The following is an 18,458-nucleotide window of genomic DNA, read 5'->3' as shown; positions in this document are numbered from 1 at the left end:
AAAAAAAAAAAAAAACATTCCTGGGCAGTTGATCATCCTCCCTTTTTAATTTGAATACATGCAGTAATAGGAGGTACTTAAGTCCAACCGCTGTTACATCATCAGTGAAACTGAAATACACCCTATCCTAAACTGAAGTACACCTTATCTTAATTTCTACCCAGTTATACTAGCCTTCCCTCTGCAGCAATACAGTAAATCCCATATGACAGCCCTTCATCATCTATAGGTAGGCATGTTTCCACTTAATTTCTCCTTAGATTAAACAGCCTAGTATTTTTTTAACTGCTATTTTTAAAACTTTCCATCATCACAGTTATGGGATATATCTTAGTTTATTCACAGGTATTTTATAACAGGTAGCCCAGCAGTACTATTACTTTCCTTTAACACACTATTAGCTCATACTAAGTTTGTGGTCAACTAAAATCCTGTCCAGTTAGTCTCCCCAATTCAGTACTCACACAATTTAATTATGTGGATCTGATGCAAGTCTTGATGTTTATAAATTTCATCTCGTAATAACTTTGATTGCACTTTCCTGTCAAGATCATTTTGAACCTTGATTCATGGTGCTATCTAAATTTGACAAGCCAGTCACTAAATCTTCATCCAAATCAATGATAAAAACTTGGGTATGAAAGAGCCCTAAGACGTAATTAATGCTCAGCCACCAAAGAATATCTGGGTAGAAATGTTTATCTAACTGCAGATTTATTTATTCACTATTTACTAATCTATTTCAGCCATGAGGATAACTAAAAAATTAGACAAATGTTTTAATGAAATCAAGATATGTCACAGGCCCTCCACAAATATTATTCTCATATTCCTTTTAAAGAGGCAATTATGGGGCCGGCCCGGTGGCGCACTGCTATAGTGCACCACTTGGGAAGCGCAGTGGCGCTCCCGCCGAGGGTTCGGATCCCACATACAGACCGGTTCCCGCTCACTGGCTGAGCGAGGCGCGGGAGCAACGCCGAGGGTTGCGATCCCGTTGCCGGTCCCGGTCCGGTACGGGGGCGACACTGAGGGTTGCGATCCGTTGCCGGACACGGAAAAAGACAAAAAAAAAAAAAAAAAGAGGCAATTATGTAAGTTTAACACAGTTGTTTTGAGGTGAACTCATTGAAAATATTCACAAACCACATTGGAGTTATCAGTAGTTTCCTAAGTCCACTCTTTAAAATATATATATATACTTTAAGAGTCAACCTATGTACTCATTTTATAGTTAAATACTTATGATTAAACACATAAAACAAGAGATTTGTTGCTAACTGTGCATGCATTTCACTCGTCCTAATGGCTGAAGATCACCTTTTCCAGAAGAAAACTGTCCTCCTGAATAAAATAAATTGTATGTTCCCTGCCTAGGCATTCACACTTAATCAGGAATACATTATTTGAAAATTGATGCAATTACTTATAAATTATCAACGTTGGCTCAGATTGTTCCAACAAGATCCTGAGTTATAACTCCATAGAGTCTTGAGATTTAAACAATCATAATGCAACAATATGTCACATATGCTGGGCTTCAACTTTTTTCTTTAATATATTTATCTGAACTTTTCCACTTTAAAACCATGCTCTGTGCTCATGAAAATGGAAGCAAAATAAGAAGTGTTCTTCTAGGGCCGGCCCATGGCTCACTTGGGAGAGCATGGTGCTGACAACACCAAGTCAAGTGTTAAGATCCCCTTACTGGTCATCTTTTTTAAAAAAAAAAAAGAAGTGTTCTATCGTATAGTGTAGCAGTCCAGATGTGGACCCTGAAGCCCAACTGCTTGAATCCAAGTCATAGCTCTATCATTTACTAGCTTTGTGACCTGGAACAATGTATTTAACTTCTTTGTGCCTTGATATCATTTACAAATGTGAATAATAGCAGTACCTAACTTAGACAGTTATTAGAAGAATTAAATGAGTTAATATGAATAAAGGGTTTATAACAGTGCCTGAAACACAGTAAGCATTAAAGTTTAGATGTCTGCTACAATTATCATTCTTGATCATCTGTTAACATCACTCTTTCTAATCCTCTTTTTCCTGTGCTTGCACTAAAAATAACAGTATAGTACAACGGTTAGTTAAAAGCTGGGGTGTGAAGTAAGAAAGACCTGGATTTGAGTCCTGGCTCCACCACTTACCAGCAATACTACCTTGGAAAGTCACTTAACCTCTCTAAGCCTGTTTCCTCACATATAAAATGCAGATAAAAATGATGTCTACTTCATGGAGTTGTTGTGAGAATTAAATCAAAATGAATGTCACATACTTTACAAAGTACCTGGCGCATACCATGTGCTCGGTGAACCCTTGCTAAAAATCCCTTTTTTTTATACCCCTCAGTATTTTGGCAGGCACAATCTGGACTGTTCCATTCTCCTTTCTGATAGTCTTATAGGTTCATGAAGCTTTTGGCATGTACCTTTAATTATATGTCTCTCTTCATACTTGTAAATGTTCTGTAATTTGCAGATAGATCCGTCTCTCAACATATCTTTCTCCATGAATTATTCATAGTTATCCTGTAAAAATTTTAGAATTTCCTATTCTTTGTGAACCCATCAGAGCTTGAGACTCTTCAGCTTTTGTATTCCAGAACTTACACCAAGGACACCATTAACTTCCCTGGTTTTGAGGCCTTTGGACTTGGACTGAGCCACGCTACCAGCATCCAGTTTATAGACAGCCTATCATGGGACTTTTCTTCATAGTCACGTGAGCTAATACCCCTAATAAATCCCTCTCATATGATTATAACATATCCTATTGATTCTGTCTCTCTGGAGAACCCTGAAAGTTACTTCACCAGAAGTGTGGCATTAAACAGTACATCTCAGGAAACCAAACACTCCTGAGTGATACCACTCAACACTTAATTTCCATATCTATCCCTGTCTTCTAAAGTTATGAGCATCAGGTTCCTCAAACGATTATAGATAGATCTACCTTATGACCCAGCTATTCCACTGCTAGGAGTATACCCAAAGGAATGGAAATCATCATGTCAAAGAGATACCTGCACTCCATGTTTACTGCAACACTACTTACAATAGCCAAGAGTTGGAACCAGCCTGAATGCCCATCATCGGATGAGTGGATAAGGAAAAGGTGCTATATCTACAAAACGGAATACTACTCTGCTATAAAAAAAAAAAAAATGAAATACTACCATTCGCAGCAACATGGATGGACTTAGAGAAAATTATACGAAGTGAAATAACCCTGGGCTGGCCCGTGGCTCACTCGGGAGAGTGTGGTGCTGATAACACCAAGGCCACGGGTTCGGATCCCTTACAGGGATGGCCGGTTAGCTCACTGGGTGAGCGTGGTGCTGATGACAACACCAAGTCAAGGGTTAAGATCCCCTTACTGGCCATCTTTAAAAAAAAGAAAGAAAGAAAGAAAAAAGAAATAACCCAGGCACAGAAAGAGAAATACCACATGTTCTCACTTATTTGTGGGAGCTAATAAAAATAAATAAGTAAATACACAAACAAACGGGGGGAGGGGGGAAGAAGACACAACAATCACAACAATTCCTTGATCTTGTTAAGACAAATGAACAGATACAAAGTTGATGGGGAGGAGGCAGAGAGGGAGGGAGAAAAAAGAGGAATTGGTAAAGGGACACGAAAATCAACTATATTGTATATTGATAAATTTAAATAATAAAAAATAAAATAAAGTTATAAGCATCAAATGGAGATATGAAAAGATAGGGCCTGTGCTTGCTCTTCAGAACTTTAAAATCCCAAGATTTCTTCTAAATATTTCCATTAATGTAAACAAAAAAAATGATCTGGACCGCAACTTTAAGATAGCAAGGACCACATATATTTTACTCAATATTGCCTAGTGCCTAGTACATATTAGACCAGGGGATGCATACTTTAGCCCGTAGGCCAAATCCTGTGCCTGTTTCTGTATGGTTCACAGCTGAAAATGGTTTTTACATTGGTGGGGAGGTGGTGAAGAAGGAGGTGGAAGAGGAAGAGGAAGAGGAAGAAGAGGAGGAGGGGAAGACAGATGATTTGACCATTTGTGGCTCACAAAGCCTAAAATTTACCATCTGGCTCTTTTTTGAAAAGGTTTGCTGACCCCAATTATTAGACACTCAAATATTTGTTAAAAGAGAAGGTAAGTGGAGGGGAGGGAGCTGTAGAGATGGGGAAGGAAAAATAGAGATTTATAACAAATATAATTGGAGATCACTGCAAATAGTAAAACCACATAATAAATACTATACAGGTCTTTATTTATTTATTTATTTTCTAAAGATGACCAGTAAGGGGATCTTAACCCTTGACTTGGTGTTGTCAGCACCACACTCTCCGAAGTGAGTGAACCAGTCATCCCTATATATGCATCCAAACCCACAGCCTTGGTGTTATCAGTACCACACTCTCCCAAGTGAACCATAGGCCAGCCCTTATACAGGTCTTTAAATCATTCCTTAGCTTTCCTTTTCATTAAGTTCCAAGATAAACTAAAAGTATTTCCTTAGCTCATTAGCACATTTTAGAGATTTTTTTTTTTGTAGCTGATCTATTCTTGAGTCACAGGTACTCCTAAGAGAGAACTAAACTTAAACTTTGACAGTACACCTCCTCTCTGACTAGCCAAGTTAACATAAATGTTAGTCATAAGGAAGGTGTCAGCCACTGTAAGGTGTCAATTTACAGGTATGTATGTTCCATCTCATACATATATCCTTTGTTACCAAATAGCACAAAGTAGCTAAGCACTAAGTAACATTCCACTGTTCTGTTCCCATTTGACTGTACACCCATTACTTCAAAATTTAATCATTTAGAATTTTCCACAAGCCCTGAAATAAAGTTTTGAATACTAAAAAATGTTTAACCAAAATGTGAAAGTCACATTCTCAAGTAATATAAAAGAGCAATAATAGACCTATTCATAGCACTGCTTATAAGAAGTACATACAAAGGTATACCTGAAAATGCTGCTCCATCACTTGAATTTTTCCTTGGTCTGGGCACTTTTTCAGAGCTCGATCTGCATAATGGAATAGGATTTCTACCATCTGTAAGGAAAATAGCCTTGCATAGAGATTAAAATACATCCCTAAAGTTTTTCAATATTTAATATATGTGGCCCTCCTAAATAATACAGAATCAGGCTTTGTTATTAGATTAAAAATATAACTCAAAATTTTAGTGGCTTTATTTCTCAATTTTTTTAAAACCCTGCCTAATTTCTTTCAGCCTCAGGGCTAGTACTAATTGGCTAATCTTTCCTCAGAAATATCTCCATGTATTAGACCTCAGTAGTATCTATGTTGCCCAAGAAATAAAATATTGAAGTTAAGCTCTTCTGTAACCCTCTCTTGTAGGTCCTTCCCTAAAGAGCATTAATGAGCAAATCATTCAGAAGTCGAAGAAGTGACCAATTTCTATTCATGTTTTCTATAAATGTTTATACTAACTTGGAACATAATTTTTACCAATGCATTTACACAATAAAAAGGGGAGGAATTCTATAGTAAATTAATTCAACCAAGTCTAAACTAGGAACAGAAAGATAATATTAAATATTAATATCAATTATATTAATGCTAATTAATAATAACATTGAAACATCAACTCTCCTGGCTACTTTCAGGCAACACAAACATTTGCACATAATTACTAAGTTCATAAAAACTAACAAATGTCAACTTTTTATGGGCAATAGTTAGGTTCAGATACAATCCAGATCCCCAGGCTTTCTTCCTCCTTTCTGCTGTCTTTTGGCTATTTTACGATTTTATTATCTTCATAAGAGAATAAAAAAGAAAAAGTGATAAGAAGGAATTTAAAAAGCTTGCAAGATGACACCAGAGAATTATAAACTAACTTTTTTTATACACTCTCTCCTTGATTGCAGCCATTTACCTAACCATGCCCAAACATATTAGCAAATATCAAAAGCAAACTGCACTGTACCCTAGTAAAGATCCTATCGAATACTCACCCGATCTGCAACAACGGCCTTTCGCTTACTGGCATCCCCTGATAATCCTGCGGAAAAGCAAAATCCAACATAAAACAAAAGTTAGACCACATCTCCAGGAGTGAAACTGTGTTCTGGTCTTTTATTCCTATCCTGTGCTAACAACAGATATACTTATAACAGTCCTTAGATATCAAAATGTTGGATAATATGTCATAACAGTAATACCTGATATCTATTGGAACAGACAGCATATCAATGTACTTCCCTTTAGTTCTAACAGTAAATTTTCCTTATGAAAAAATTTTTAAAGTGATATTTTAATTTCTATACCATGTATTTCTCATTAAGCTTCTTTACAGAAAGTTTCTAAGGTTTAATAACATCTTGTTTACAAGATACTTGAACACTCAGCTAGAAGTGTTCTATGAGTGATTAATACTATTCATTCCCTCTACCCCAGAAAAACAATGTCTACTAAACCAGTATTCTGTCAACTTACCCACTACTGCTTTTGCTTTTCCTTCATGGAAAGACCATGCAAGAGCCAAGGCTTCTGTAAGACAATCTTGTTTCAGAAGATGATCCACTCTCTAAAATGAATAAAGGAGAGAATCCAGACCCTTTTGTCTAACCAATCACCAGGCAGAATTCCTATTCTTCCTAATATCTTTCCAGAAGTTGCTGCTTAGTAGCTAAAATTATTTCAATAACTATGTGAATTTCTTATTTCTAAGAAAAATAATTTCTTAAAGCACTGGATAGTACAATGATTGTGTAGGTTAGTACAGACAGCCACAGGGTTTATATATGAAATGGAGAAACAGGTGGAATGTCATTGTAGCAGAAATGGCTAGTTGTTTATCACAACATCCATTCACTCCCTCCTCCTTAGTAACAAAAACCCAAGTTTATCTGAGACAGTAATACACCAATTAAAGAATTTCTAAGACCCCCCTGTAGTCAGTTGGAGCAACGGGACTAAGCTCTGGCCAATGATATAAGTAAATGGAAGCGTTGTTTAGTATTTCTGGGATATCACCTTAAAAGGTAGGGGCTGGCCTTTATTTTCTCTTTCCTCTTTCCTGGAACACAGACTTAACAGATGGAGTGTTCTAGTAACCATACTTGAGTATAAAATGACCCTGAGACTGGAATTCAAACATACAGATGCTGGAACAAGATAGCATACTTAAGATCATGGCGCTCCCATACTGGTCACATACTGCCTACCTCCAGATTGCTTTTAAGTGAAAGAGAAATCTTGTTTAAGCCACTATTATTCTGACTTTTCTGATATATGGATCCAAACCTAATTCTAACTATACAATCAGTTTTAGCAAATCAAAAACCTACGAGTTATAATGGTTTTGTCAGCACAAATCCAAATAATGTTTTTCTGCAAAGTCAAAACAAAAATGTGAAGATGCTATCAATTCAGTAGCTCCAATATGTAAAATTACTTTGAACTCACCTCTCTCCAGCTCCTCAGAATCATCACATAAACAGACTGGAAAATAAAGAGAAGAAAATTAAAATGGCCATCTTTAACAGACTTGTTTGGGAGGCACATCTGTTCCAGTCCCACATGTCATTTTATATCTCTTTAAGTAAAAACATTCCATATTATAGTTAGAAGTATATCTTACAGTTTACTAAATGGTCTTCAAGGACTAACACTAAAGAGTATATCAAACAAACATTTGAAGGTCAATAGGTCTACATTCCAAGAAAGAGTTAATTCCATGGATGAAGAATAAGGAAAGCCCAAGCTCATCTGCCTGTACTGACTTGGCAATATTTTAGTTAAATTTTATTAATGAAGAAACGTTAGTCCACATTAAGTTTTTTAAAAAGCACGGAAACAAATTGATATACAAATCATTCTTATTCCAATGATTCTATTCCAATCAAATGTCTCAATACATTTTAATGTATCCTAAGCTGACCTAAGCTAAAGGCCATCTTAATCACGTGACAAACATACATAATTAAGTATCTTTCTAGTCATGGAAACATAAATGTGAAGAAAGATTATAAAAGTATATCGCTGAATCAAGAAAATAAGCACACTGTTAGCACCTAAACAAAAGTAAAAATATCTTAAAAGTGGATACTTAACTAAAATTAACTAAAAATTATGACTACCTAACCACTAAAAGTTTTGGATCGTTACTGATCAATATTCACTTTGGAATATACTGCCCTGTTTACCAGCAACCTCCTTCAGCCCCAACTATCCTGATACACACAAATGCCAAATCACAGAGTAAAAGAGCTTACTTTTGTTCCCAAATAAAAGATCTGACCACCATAGCTACTGATGGACTGATAACAAGCCTTCTCTCCAACCAAAGCCTGTTAAAACAAAAAGGTAAAAATTACATGCATTAGAAGTCTCATTAAGTTTTAAAGAATGTCAACTACAGAGACAACATTTCAAGTCAACATGGTTTCAGCCCATAAGTGAGTGGGGGAAAAAATGTTGCTCAATTGCCAGGCTGACAGTGGAAGTGACAGAAAAGACAAAGTTCAAGAAGTAATTATCTGCTTACATATACAATCTTTTTATTTTTCAGAATAATGTGGAAAAGAGAAACATGCCAACTTCTAAATCTAAAGTAAAACTGTTACGACCTGCCCCTTACTAGATGACACGTAGTTATTGCTTCTAGCAAGGAATGTGGCTGATTGAAAATGGTATATCCAAGTTATTTGAAATAAATATCAACATAAAACACAAGAGGAAACAGGAAGACAAAGTAGCATAGTATATGGGAGTCAGCATAGCTCAGCAAAATAGAAAAGAAACTCATTGATAAATTTGAATTGCAAAGATTAGCTCTGCCACTTACTAGGAATGACATTAAACAAATTTCAAATCTCCTTCCAACATTCAGTTTTCCCATCTTTAAAAACCCTTGCTGGGCCAGCCCGTGGCTCACTCGGGAGAGTGTGGTGCTGGTAACACCAAGGCCCCGGGTTTGGATCCCATATAGGGATGGCCGGTTAGCTCACTGGGTGAGCGTGGTGCTGACAACACCGAGTCAAGGGTTAAGATCCCCTTACTGGTCATCTTTTAAAAAAAAAAAGAAAAGAAAACCCTTGCACAATTTCTGTGAGGCTTAAACACGTTAATATTTATAAATCTCCCAAAATATATGTGGTCAGTAACTGATAACTATGATAATTTTCATTAAGTTTTTATTATAGTATATATATATATAGGAATTAAAAAATGTATACAAAAGTAGAAGGAATAATATAACTAAACCTTGAATACACCTGCCAATCAGCTTCATCAGTGATCAACACATCACCAATCTGGTCTCATCTATATTTCCACCACTCTCCTGTAACACAGTACCTGTATAATTTTGAAGTGAATCCCAGATTTTAAATATTTCATTAATAAGAATGCAGTGCATGTTTTTAAAAAAGAGTCCTTTTTTACAATAACCACAATTCCATTAACATACTTTGAAAAATTAACAATCATTCCTCAATATCAAATATTCAATCAGTGTTTGGATTTCAAGTTCTCTCATGAATGTCAAACATTGTTGAGGTTTTTTGTTCTTTGTTGTTGTACATTTCACTTGTCTGAATCAAGATCCAAACAAGGTGCACATATTGGAGCTGCTTATTATGTCTCTTAAATCTCTCTTGATCTACAGGTTTTGCCTCTATCTTTCTTAATCTCTTATTCCCCTTGAATCTTGTTTGTTGGAAAAGATGGAATATCTATTCTATGGTTTCCATTACTTGGATTTTGCTGACTACATCTCCAAGGAATCGTTTAACATGTTCTTCTGTCTTCTACATTTTCCCCAGAAGAAGCTTGATCAGATCCAGGGTTTTATTTTGTTTTGTGTTTTGGTTTGGTTTCTTGGTAGTACTATTGTAAGTATGTTATTAGCTATAGGGTTTTTGTAGATGACCTTGACCATCAGGTTGAAGAAGTTCCTTTCTATACCTAGTTTTTACCAGGAATAAACATTAAATTTTGTCCAATGCCTTTCTAGCATCTATTGAGATGATCTTATGGTTTTTCTTTTTCAGTCTACCAATATGGTAAATAACATTGATTTTCAAATGTTAAACCAGCCTTGCATACCATGGATAAAAACCATTTGATCATAATTTATCACTCTTTTTATATATTGATGGTTTCTATTTGCTAATATTTTGTTATGCTTTTTGCTTCTATGTTCATGAAGACACTGGTCTGCAGTTTTCTTTGTTATAATGCCTTTGGTTTTATTCTGAGTTAAGCTAGCCTCATAAAATGAGTTAAGTGCTCCCATCTCTATTTTCTAAAAGATTTTTATGTATAATTAGTATTTTTTCCTTCTTTAAATGTTTGACAGAATTCGCCCAGTGAAGCCATAATGGCCTGGAGTTTCTTTGTAGAAAAAATTTTTAACTACAAAATTAATTTCTTTAATATATGTATGGCCACTAAGATTAATGCAACAGTCTGCCTGTGCAGTAAGATGATATCAATGTTGATTTTCTTTTATAGAAATGAAAGGTAAAATCAAAACTGTAGTTTAAAAGGCACTACCCATACTATTTTTTTTTTTTTTTTTTTTTTTTTTTTTGGAGTCAGCTTTGGTAATTTGTGTCTTTCAAGGAAATTTTCCAGTTCATCTAAAGTTGTTGAATCTACTGGTATAAAGCTATTCATATTACCCTTTTAATATCTATAAAATCTATAGTGATGTCAACTCTCATTCCTGGTATTGGCAATTGTGTCTTCTCTCTTTTTCTTGATTAGTCTTAGTTGAGGATTATCAATGTTATTTATTCTTCGAAGAACGAGTGTTTGGTTTCTTTGATTTTTTCTGTTTGTCCTTTTTCTATTTGATTGATTTGTGTTCCTCTTTATTTCTTCCTTTAATTTTAGGTTTATTTTGCTCTTCTTGTTCTATTTCCTTAATTAAGGTAGGAGCTTAAATCATTGATTAAATATTTTTCTTCTTTTCTAATACAAGTATTTAATGCTATAAAATGCCCTCCAAAAAATGGTTTAATTGTAGACCACAGATTTTGAAATGTTGTATTTTCATTTTCATTCAGTTCAAAATATTTTCTATCATCCTTTGTGATATCTTCTTTGACCCCTGGGTTATTTATAAAAATGTTGTTTAATTTCCAAATAATTGGATTTTCTCCAGATTTATCCTGATGATTCCAATCTTTTCCAATGTGTTGAATTTTGTTTTATGGTCTACTGTATAATCTATATTGGTGAATGCTTCGTGTGTACTTGAAAAAAATGGCAATTTGCTTTTGTTGAGTGGCGTATTCTCCAAATGTTAAGTTATGTCAAGTTGGTCAATCATGTTTGTTCAAGTCTTCTATGCCCTTAATGATTTTCTGCCTACTTATTCTATTAATTACTGAGAGTTGTTTTGAAATTTCCAACTACAACTGTTGACTTATGTGTTTCTCCTTTCAGTTCTATCAGTTTTTGCTTCATGTGGTTTACAGTTCTGTTATTGGGTGCTTAAACATTTAAGATTTTAATGTGTTCTTGATAATTTAGCCCTTTCTGTCATTTTGAAATTTCTCTTTATCTCTGACAATATTTCTTACTCTGAAATCTACTTAGTCTGATATTAACATAGCCGCTCTCATTATTAGTGTTTGCATGGTTATGTCTTTTTCCATCCTTTTACTTTTAGTTTATTTATGTTTTGGCTTCTGGTCAAGACGGTGGAATAGAGGGACCCCAGCATCACTCTCTCCCACAAATCAACCAATTTACAACTATTAAAAAGCAACAACAGCCAAGCTGGGGCCACTAAAGCTTAGGGGAAGAGGAGGAAAGACCTGTGGAGTTCAAGAAGGCAGGAGAAGCCACAAGGAGAAAAAGAAAGGATTGTTCCCACCATTTCAAACCCCAGATGCTTTAAGGCTGGAGCTGGTGAGCACATGGAGCAAGGGTTGGCAAAAGCTGCAGTTGTGCCCTTTGCATGAAGTTGCTTGAATGCTGCAGGGGAGAAGGGGGTCATGGTGGCCCCCAAGCCAGCTAGACCACTATCAGAGTTCCTGTGGACCCACATAGGAGGAAGGAGGCACAGACGACAGAAAAAAGGAGCTACTCAGAGGTCAGTGAGTCATCACAAGGGACCAGCGCAAGGCCCATCCCATGGGGGGTGTTTAGAGTGGGGGGAGGGGGAGACAGGCCCACCGGGGGAACATTGGGGCACAGCATGGACAGCTGATCTGCCCTCCAATCAGCACAGTACCACTCAGTGGAGACTGGTCAGGAGTATAGAACTGCAGGGGGTGCAGTTTGCTGAAAAAACTCAGAGTGGTTTCCACACAATCCAAGTGTACCAGACCTCACAAGACCTGGAAGTGCTTACAAGGTCAACAATTAAAACCTGAGCTGCACAAAAAGCCTTCCCCAGAGAATCAGCAGCAAAGCAGCAATTTAGCTCAACCACAGGGCTAGCGCTGGTTCTCTTAGGAAGTTCCCCCATTTTAGAAGTTAGACCTTTACTGGTTAATATCAAACTTTGTCTCTGATTTGTGGGTATTTTGATTTTTCTTTCAGTTTTGTGTTGGATTATTCGTTATTTCTACCACTTCAACTCTCAGTGCAAAGTTTAAGTTTAAAACTGAAAGAAAAAACAAAATATCCAGAGATCAGAGACAAAGTTTGATATTAACCAGCAAAGGCCTAACACCACCAAAGAACACCTATAAAACCTAGAAGGCTCCCAACCCCTGGGCTACCAAGCTGGGCAGAAGGGAGGTCTGTGGGCCTCAGCCACGTCCTCTCAGCAACCACACCCAGCCCAGTCACGACCACCAGTCTGCTGCCGGAAGCACCCCAGGCTCCTGAGCCAGGGCGGTGGGGAACCGAGGGCCTCAGCCACACCCCCCTGACATTCACAACCAGCCCAGTGATGACCACCAAACTGTTGCTGGAAGCGCCCTGGGCTCCCAAGCTAGGGCGGTGGGGGACCAAAGGCATTAACCACACCCCCAACATCTGCATTCAGCCCAGCAATGACCAAGCCACCACTGGAAGCCCCCTGGTCTCCCCTGCCAGAATGAGTGGGGTACCATGGGCCTCGACCATGCCACCCCTCCTTCCTCCTCCTCCCACCTTATTTCTCTGCCCCTTTTCCTCCCCCCTCCCCCCCAACTGCTCTGCAACATCTTAGAATGTAAAAACATAATAATATTAATACATAAATGTTTTAAAAAGTTAAACATAGGGCCGGCCTGGTGGTGCACTGGAGAGTGCGCCGCTCCCGCCAAGGGTTCGGATCGACATTTTATATAAATAAAATCAAACAATATGTGTTCTTTCCATATGTCTTCTTTCACTTACCATAGTATTTTTGAGGTTCATCCACGTTGTAGCACGTATCAGTTATTCACCCTTTTTTATTGTAGAACAGTATTCTTTGTATAGCTAATGCCCCATTTTGTTTATCCATTTATCAGTTGGTGGACATTTGGATTTTTTCTACTTTTTGGCTATTAAGAATAATGCTGTTGTGTATATTCGTGTACAAGTTTTTATGTGAGCATATGTTTTCAGTTGTCTTGGATGTAAAGCTAGGAGTGGAATTTCTGGGTCAGATGATAATTTTGTTTAACTTTTTCAGGAATTGCCAAACTGTCTTCCACAACATTTGCACCATTTTACATTTCCACCAATAATGTATGAGGGTTCCAATATCTCCACATCCTTGCCAAAATTTGTTATTGTCTGTTTTTTATTATTATTATTATTATAGTCATCATAGTGGGTACCTCATTGCGGTTTTGATTTACATTTCCCTAATGACTAATGATGTTGAGCATCTTTTCATGTGCTTATTGTCTATTTGTATATCTCCTTTAGAGATTGCTACAGATTCTGATGGTAAATCTGCTCTGATACTTATCATTGCTCCTCTTCACCTATGTCTTTTTTTTACTCTGGCTGCTTTAAAATTTTTTTCTTTATCACTCATTCTGATCAATTTACATACGGTGTTTTTTATTTTACATGTGCTTGGGTTCACTGAACTTGAGTGTGTGTTTACAGTTTTAGAAAGTTTCTGACCATTATTTCTTCAAATTTTTTCTCTCTTCTCCTTCAGAGATGCAAACTAAACATATATTAGGCTACTTAATGTTGTCTCATAGCTCTCTATCTTTTTTTTTTTTAATAAGATGACCAGTAAGGGGATCTTAATGCTTGACTTGGTGTTGTCAGCACCACGCTCTCCCAAGTGAGCTAACCGGCCATCCCTATATAGGGATCCAAACCCGTGGTCTTGGTGTTATCAGCACCACACTCTCCCAAGTGAGCCATGGGCTGGTCCCATACTATCTCTTTAAATTTTTTTTCTTTGTGTGTTGCATTTTGGATAATTTCTATTGTTATATCTTCAAGTTCACTAACCTTTTTTTCTGCAACATCTAATCTGCCATTAATCCCATCTAGTACATTTTTTCATCTCTAGAAGTCTGATGCAAATTTCTTTTAAAATATCTTCCATGTCTCTAACTTTTTGGACATATGGACTACAGTTATATCCTTGTTATGTCCTTGTCTGCTAATTCTAACATCTGTGTCAGGTCTGGGTCAGTTTTGACTGATATTTCTCCTCATTATCACTGACTAGATGGGAGACATTGTGAATTTTACCTTGTTGGGTAATTGAAATTTTTTTTTTTTTTTTTTTAAATAAAAGATGACCGGTGAGGAGAACCCTTGGCTTGATGTTGTCAGCACCACACTCAGCCAGTGAGCTAACTGGCCATCCCTATATAGGACCCGAACCCATGGCCTTGGTGTTATCAGCACCGCACTCTACAAAGTGAGCCATAGGCCGGCCCAGTAACTGAAATTTCTATATTCCTTTTATTCTTTGGTATTAAGTTAAATTAGTCATATTTCTAAATAGAAGGTAACAGAAGTTATTGTTTTAGCTCATATTCCTGAATACTTATAAACACCTCCACACCCACTTCAACCTAAAGGCTTTTAATGAAATACATCAAGTCAGAAGAATAACCTTCCAGAGTGCCTATTTCTAATACAAAAAAAATGTGTGGGTGTTTACATATATATATGTTTCTATATACACACATATACCAAGTTTATCAAAGCAATACCAAGATAATGGATTACTCTTACCAGTGCTTGGCTAACATTTCCTCCAGTGGCTAGTGATTTGAAATGGCTGCTATTATAGACCAACTGAACTTCTGAGATCTCCACTATTTCCAATTCCTCTTGCGTTTGCCGATCAATCACATGTAACTTCTCTACACTGTCTAAGAGCACAACTGTGCGTGAATTTATCCACTGCAATTCAAGCACACAATGAAACAAAAGTGAGTCTCTGCATATATCATCATTCTGGACAAAATGAAAGCTTGGCCACTCAGTAAAATTACACTGAGGACTTATCCATTTAATAACCTACATGGCAACACAATCATAGCAAGAATTATTCAGTAATAGCCCAGAGAATAGTATATGCACAACACAGTACTGAGTTTTGATATTGTTAAAATGACACTTTCATAGTGTAAAAGACTAAGATCTATAACAAACTGACTACAGGATATGTAGGTTTTTATAGAACTTTTTTAAAGGAGAACTGGCACAAATGACTTCAGTATACTGACAAACTGCATTTCTAATTTTTTTGATGTTAATGAAACAAAAGGGCAAATTAAACCTCATAAACCTAGCTGGTCAAAGGATGATTGGTAACACTGAAGCAGAATATATTTTAAATATATTCTGAAGCTACTTGAAAAATATATTTACTTCAAAACCTCCCTAAAAATTATGAGAGAGTTCTTTGCTCTTTTAATTTCTCTGTATCTTCTGAATTTTCTTGAATAAGTACTATTATAATTTTAAAAGTACTAACAATAATAATTTTTTAAATCTTTGGAAGGATGAATTTTGGCAAATTTCTGGAGTTATATCTAAAATAGAATTTCTTATTTCCAAAATATTTTTTTAGAAATCTCAATCCTTCCCTATGAAATAAATTAAGTCTTATAATCTGTTCAATTAGAATTTGAAAGCACCCAGAACAAAGTGCTTCCCCTGCACTTTATCTCTCCAGTATTCATGTTGGTTTATTCCATGTCATCAGAGATTATTTGTATAATGCCGCATCAAATATAACCAAATCAAAAATGGATTTTCTTTCAACATATGCTAAAGATATACACTATTACTGTATAGTAGCCATTATAAGGGAAGGATTTGGTCTTCCCCCATCTCTCTCAGAAAACAGAGTTTGATAAGCAAATCTTTTATAAAGAGCTCTTATAAGGTGCTCTCTTGATTATTTTCAAAAACAGTACCATTTAGAAATGTCACATTATTTAGCCTAATACAACCTTAATCAATTCTAGTTTTTAGGTGTTTTCAAAGGTCACCTGGCTCAAAGAAAGAGAATGACAGAGACAAAGGACATTAACAATGTTAGTAATTATTCCTGAGATTACACCTTCAAAATCACAAGTGTTCACATTGTCTTAAAAAAGCCTTTTAAAGGTAATTTACAAAACAATGCAGCCAATGGTCACATCATAGATATGCCACAGGACAAAAACGCCACCGACCTACTGTAAGAAAAATGGCTACTTGTGGTTGAGAAAAAATTTCAAGTGACATTACTTATACACAGACTTAAAAAGTACTGTATCTCAAACATCTTAAACAAAAGTAATAATGATGAATTCTAGAAAACTGTTAGATGATTCAACAAGGGTTTTTGGTGATAACGAAGACACTGATGTCTTATAAGAGTTTGAATAAAATTATTTAATGAAATGTGTATAAAAAAGCATTATTTCTAAATCAATAATCTATGAGTTTAAAATGCAATGTGCAACTAAATTAATAAACTATATATTATAAAGAAAAGATCTGAGATTTTCATCTATAACCTGAAAAATTATATATTATCAAGTTAGGGAAAAAAACTTTTCTAGTCTTCTTATTGGAAAAATGAAGCATCATTTATTTAGCCTATATTCATACATATACAGAATGTTTCACTAGATACCAAATATTGATGTGCTGAAAGAAACCCAGAAATGTTATAATTACACTAATCTCAAAATTAACACACCATTTGAAAGAGAAAAAATAAAATTTGTTACAAAAAGAAATCTCTCTTTTTTTAAAAACAAAAAGCTGATCAGAACTGAGATGCATGGTAGAGAGAGAACTCTGCAGTTTTAGAGAAACTAAAAATTTCCACAGAAAAGAACAGGTTACACAAGTTCCTGAACCAATTAGGACAAGCTCAGAAGTACATGAATGTGTTTACAGAGAAAACAGAGCAACAATCCTGAAGAAACCCATCTAAACTCTTCTGAACCCAAACTCTCCTTTGAGCTTCAGACATTAAAGAAAGCTTTTGATCCTGCCAGTGTTCAACAGAACATAAGGCTGAAAGGCAATAAATATGTGGTATCACACCACACTTAGACTTCATTCATTATAAACAGGACTTCATTTCTGTCCATATTTTATATGATCCTAAAAGTCTCAGTTCATGGCAGAAATCCTGGTAGTCTTAACACACCACGGATTTAGAACATTAAGGGAAATAAATTGGGGATATTTCACTTGAATAATACTCACAGTAAAGTTGATGAGGTCATAGTACAGGTGAAGATGCTTTTGCTTAGTAACGTGTATTGCTCCAGATTCATCTCTCTTAACCTGATGATGAAATAAAAACAACCTGAATATCAGCTGTTATTTGAGGGACTTTTTTAGATAATTGTATTCCACCTAGAGTGTAATTCCCACTCAGTGTGGATAAACCAAAAATATTGATAATGAAAGAAACTATTAGAGAAATAAAAAAAATCATCCATTTCATGATTCGTACAAAAATCGAAGGCATATCTGACTAGTGGTTTAGTTGTCAGCATTGGCAAATGCTGTAACATAATTTTCACTGTCATAATTCAAAACAACCTAACTTCATCATATCAATGATTATATTTAGCTAAAGTATAAAACAGGATTGGTGACATGGTATGATAAAACCAAACAAAAATTCACTAAGGAGAAAAAAAAGCTACAGTGACAAAACTAAACTTCCCTGAACTGTGATACTATCACAGCTCAAATAGCCCCAAATTTTCCAAAATAATCTTGAGTGTCAATATTTTATTTATATATGTATGCATACACAGTCTATAATCCTTAATCGTCCTTGTAATTTGCTTTCTCCACTTCTGCCCGAAGGTAACAGAGTACTGAAGAAGAAAAATAAGCACAAGATACACCCGGCCACATGAAATTCATAACATTCAATTCAACCCGGGTTTTCGTGCACATTCCCCATAGTAGTGTTCCAGACGTCTTTCCCTTTAAGTCCCAATTTCTCTTTGCTTTCTAGTCCCATTACTTACAGTATTGATCTCACCTAATACCTTAATGAAAAACTGAGATCACTTAATGTGGGCCTGTAGAGGATTGA

The 18,458-nt window shown here is 35.9% G+C and overlaps 1 protein-coding gene across 1 annotated transcript in view; it reads right to left on the bottom strand.

Annotated features, from left to right (window-relative positions):
* Positions 1-4,969: 4,969 nt before the first annotated feature.
* The window catches only part of LOC103604201 (vacuolar protein sorting-associated protein 8 homolog), a gene marked incomplete at its 3' end in the record, with an annotated part of 47,336 nt that continues 33,847 nt past the window's right edge, over positions 4,970-18,458 (bottom strand). The window contains exons 14-20 of the mRNA XM_008588779.1: positions 17,609-17,689; positions 15,125-15,295; positions 8,251-8,325; positions 7,442-7,477; positions 6,470-6,560; positions 5,989-6,035; positions 4,970-5,059 (exon numbers count right to left, since the gene is read on the bottom strand). Of these exons, the coding sequence (XP_008587001.1) occupies positions 4,970-5,059; positions 5,989-6,035; positions 6,470-6,560; positions 7,442-7,477; positions 8,251-8,325; positions 15,125-15,295; positions 17,609-17,689 (591 nt within the window). The remainder of the gene's footprint in view (positions 5,060-5,988; positions 6,036-6,469; positions 6,561-7,441; positions 7,478-8,250; positions 8,326-15,124; positions 15,296-17,608; positions 17,690-18,458) is intronic.

This window comes from Galeopterus variegatus, unplaced genomic scaffold, assembly GCF_000696425.1.
Source record: "Galeopterus variegatus unplaced genomic scaffold, G_variegatus-3.0.2 Scaffold5030, whole genome shotgun sequence".
In the NCBI taxonomy this organism is placed as follows: Eukaryota; Metazoa; Chordata; class Mammalia; order Dermoptera; family Cynocephalidae; genus Galeopterus; species Galeopterus variegatus.
This window is presented reverse-complemented; position numbering and strand designations above follow the sequence as displayed.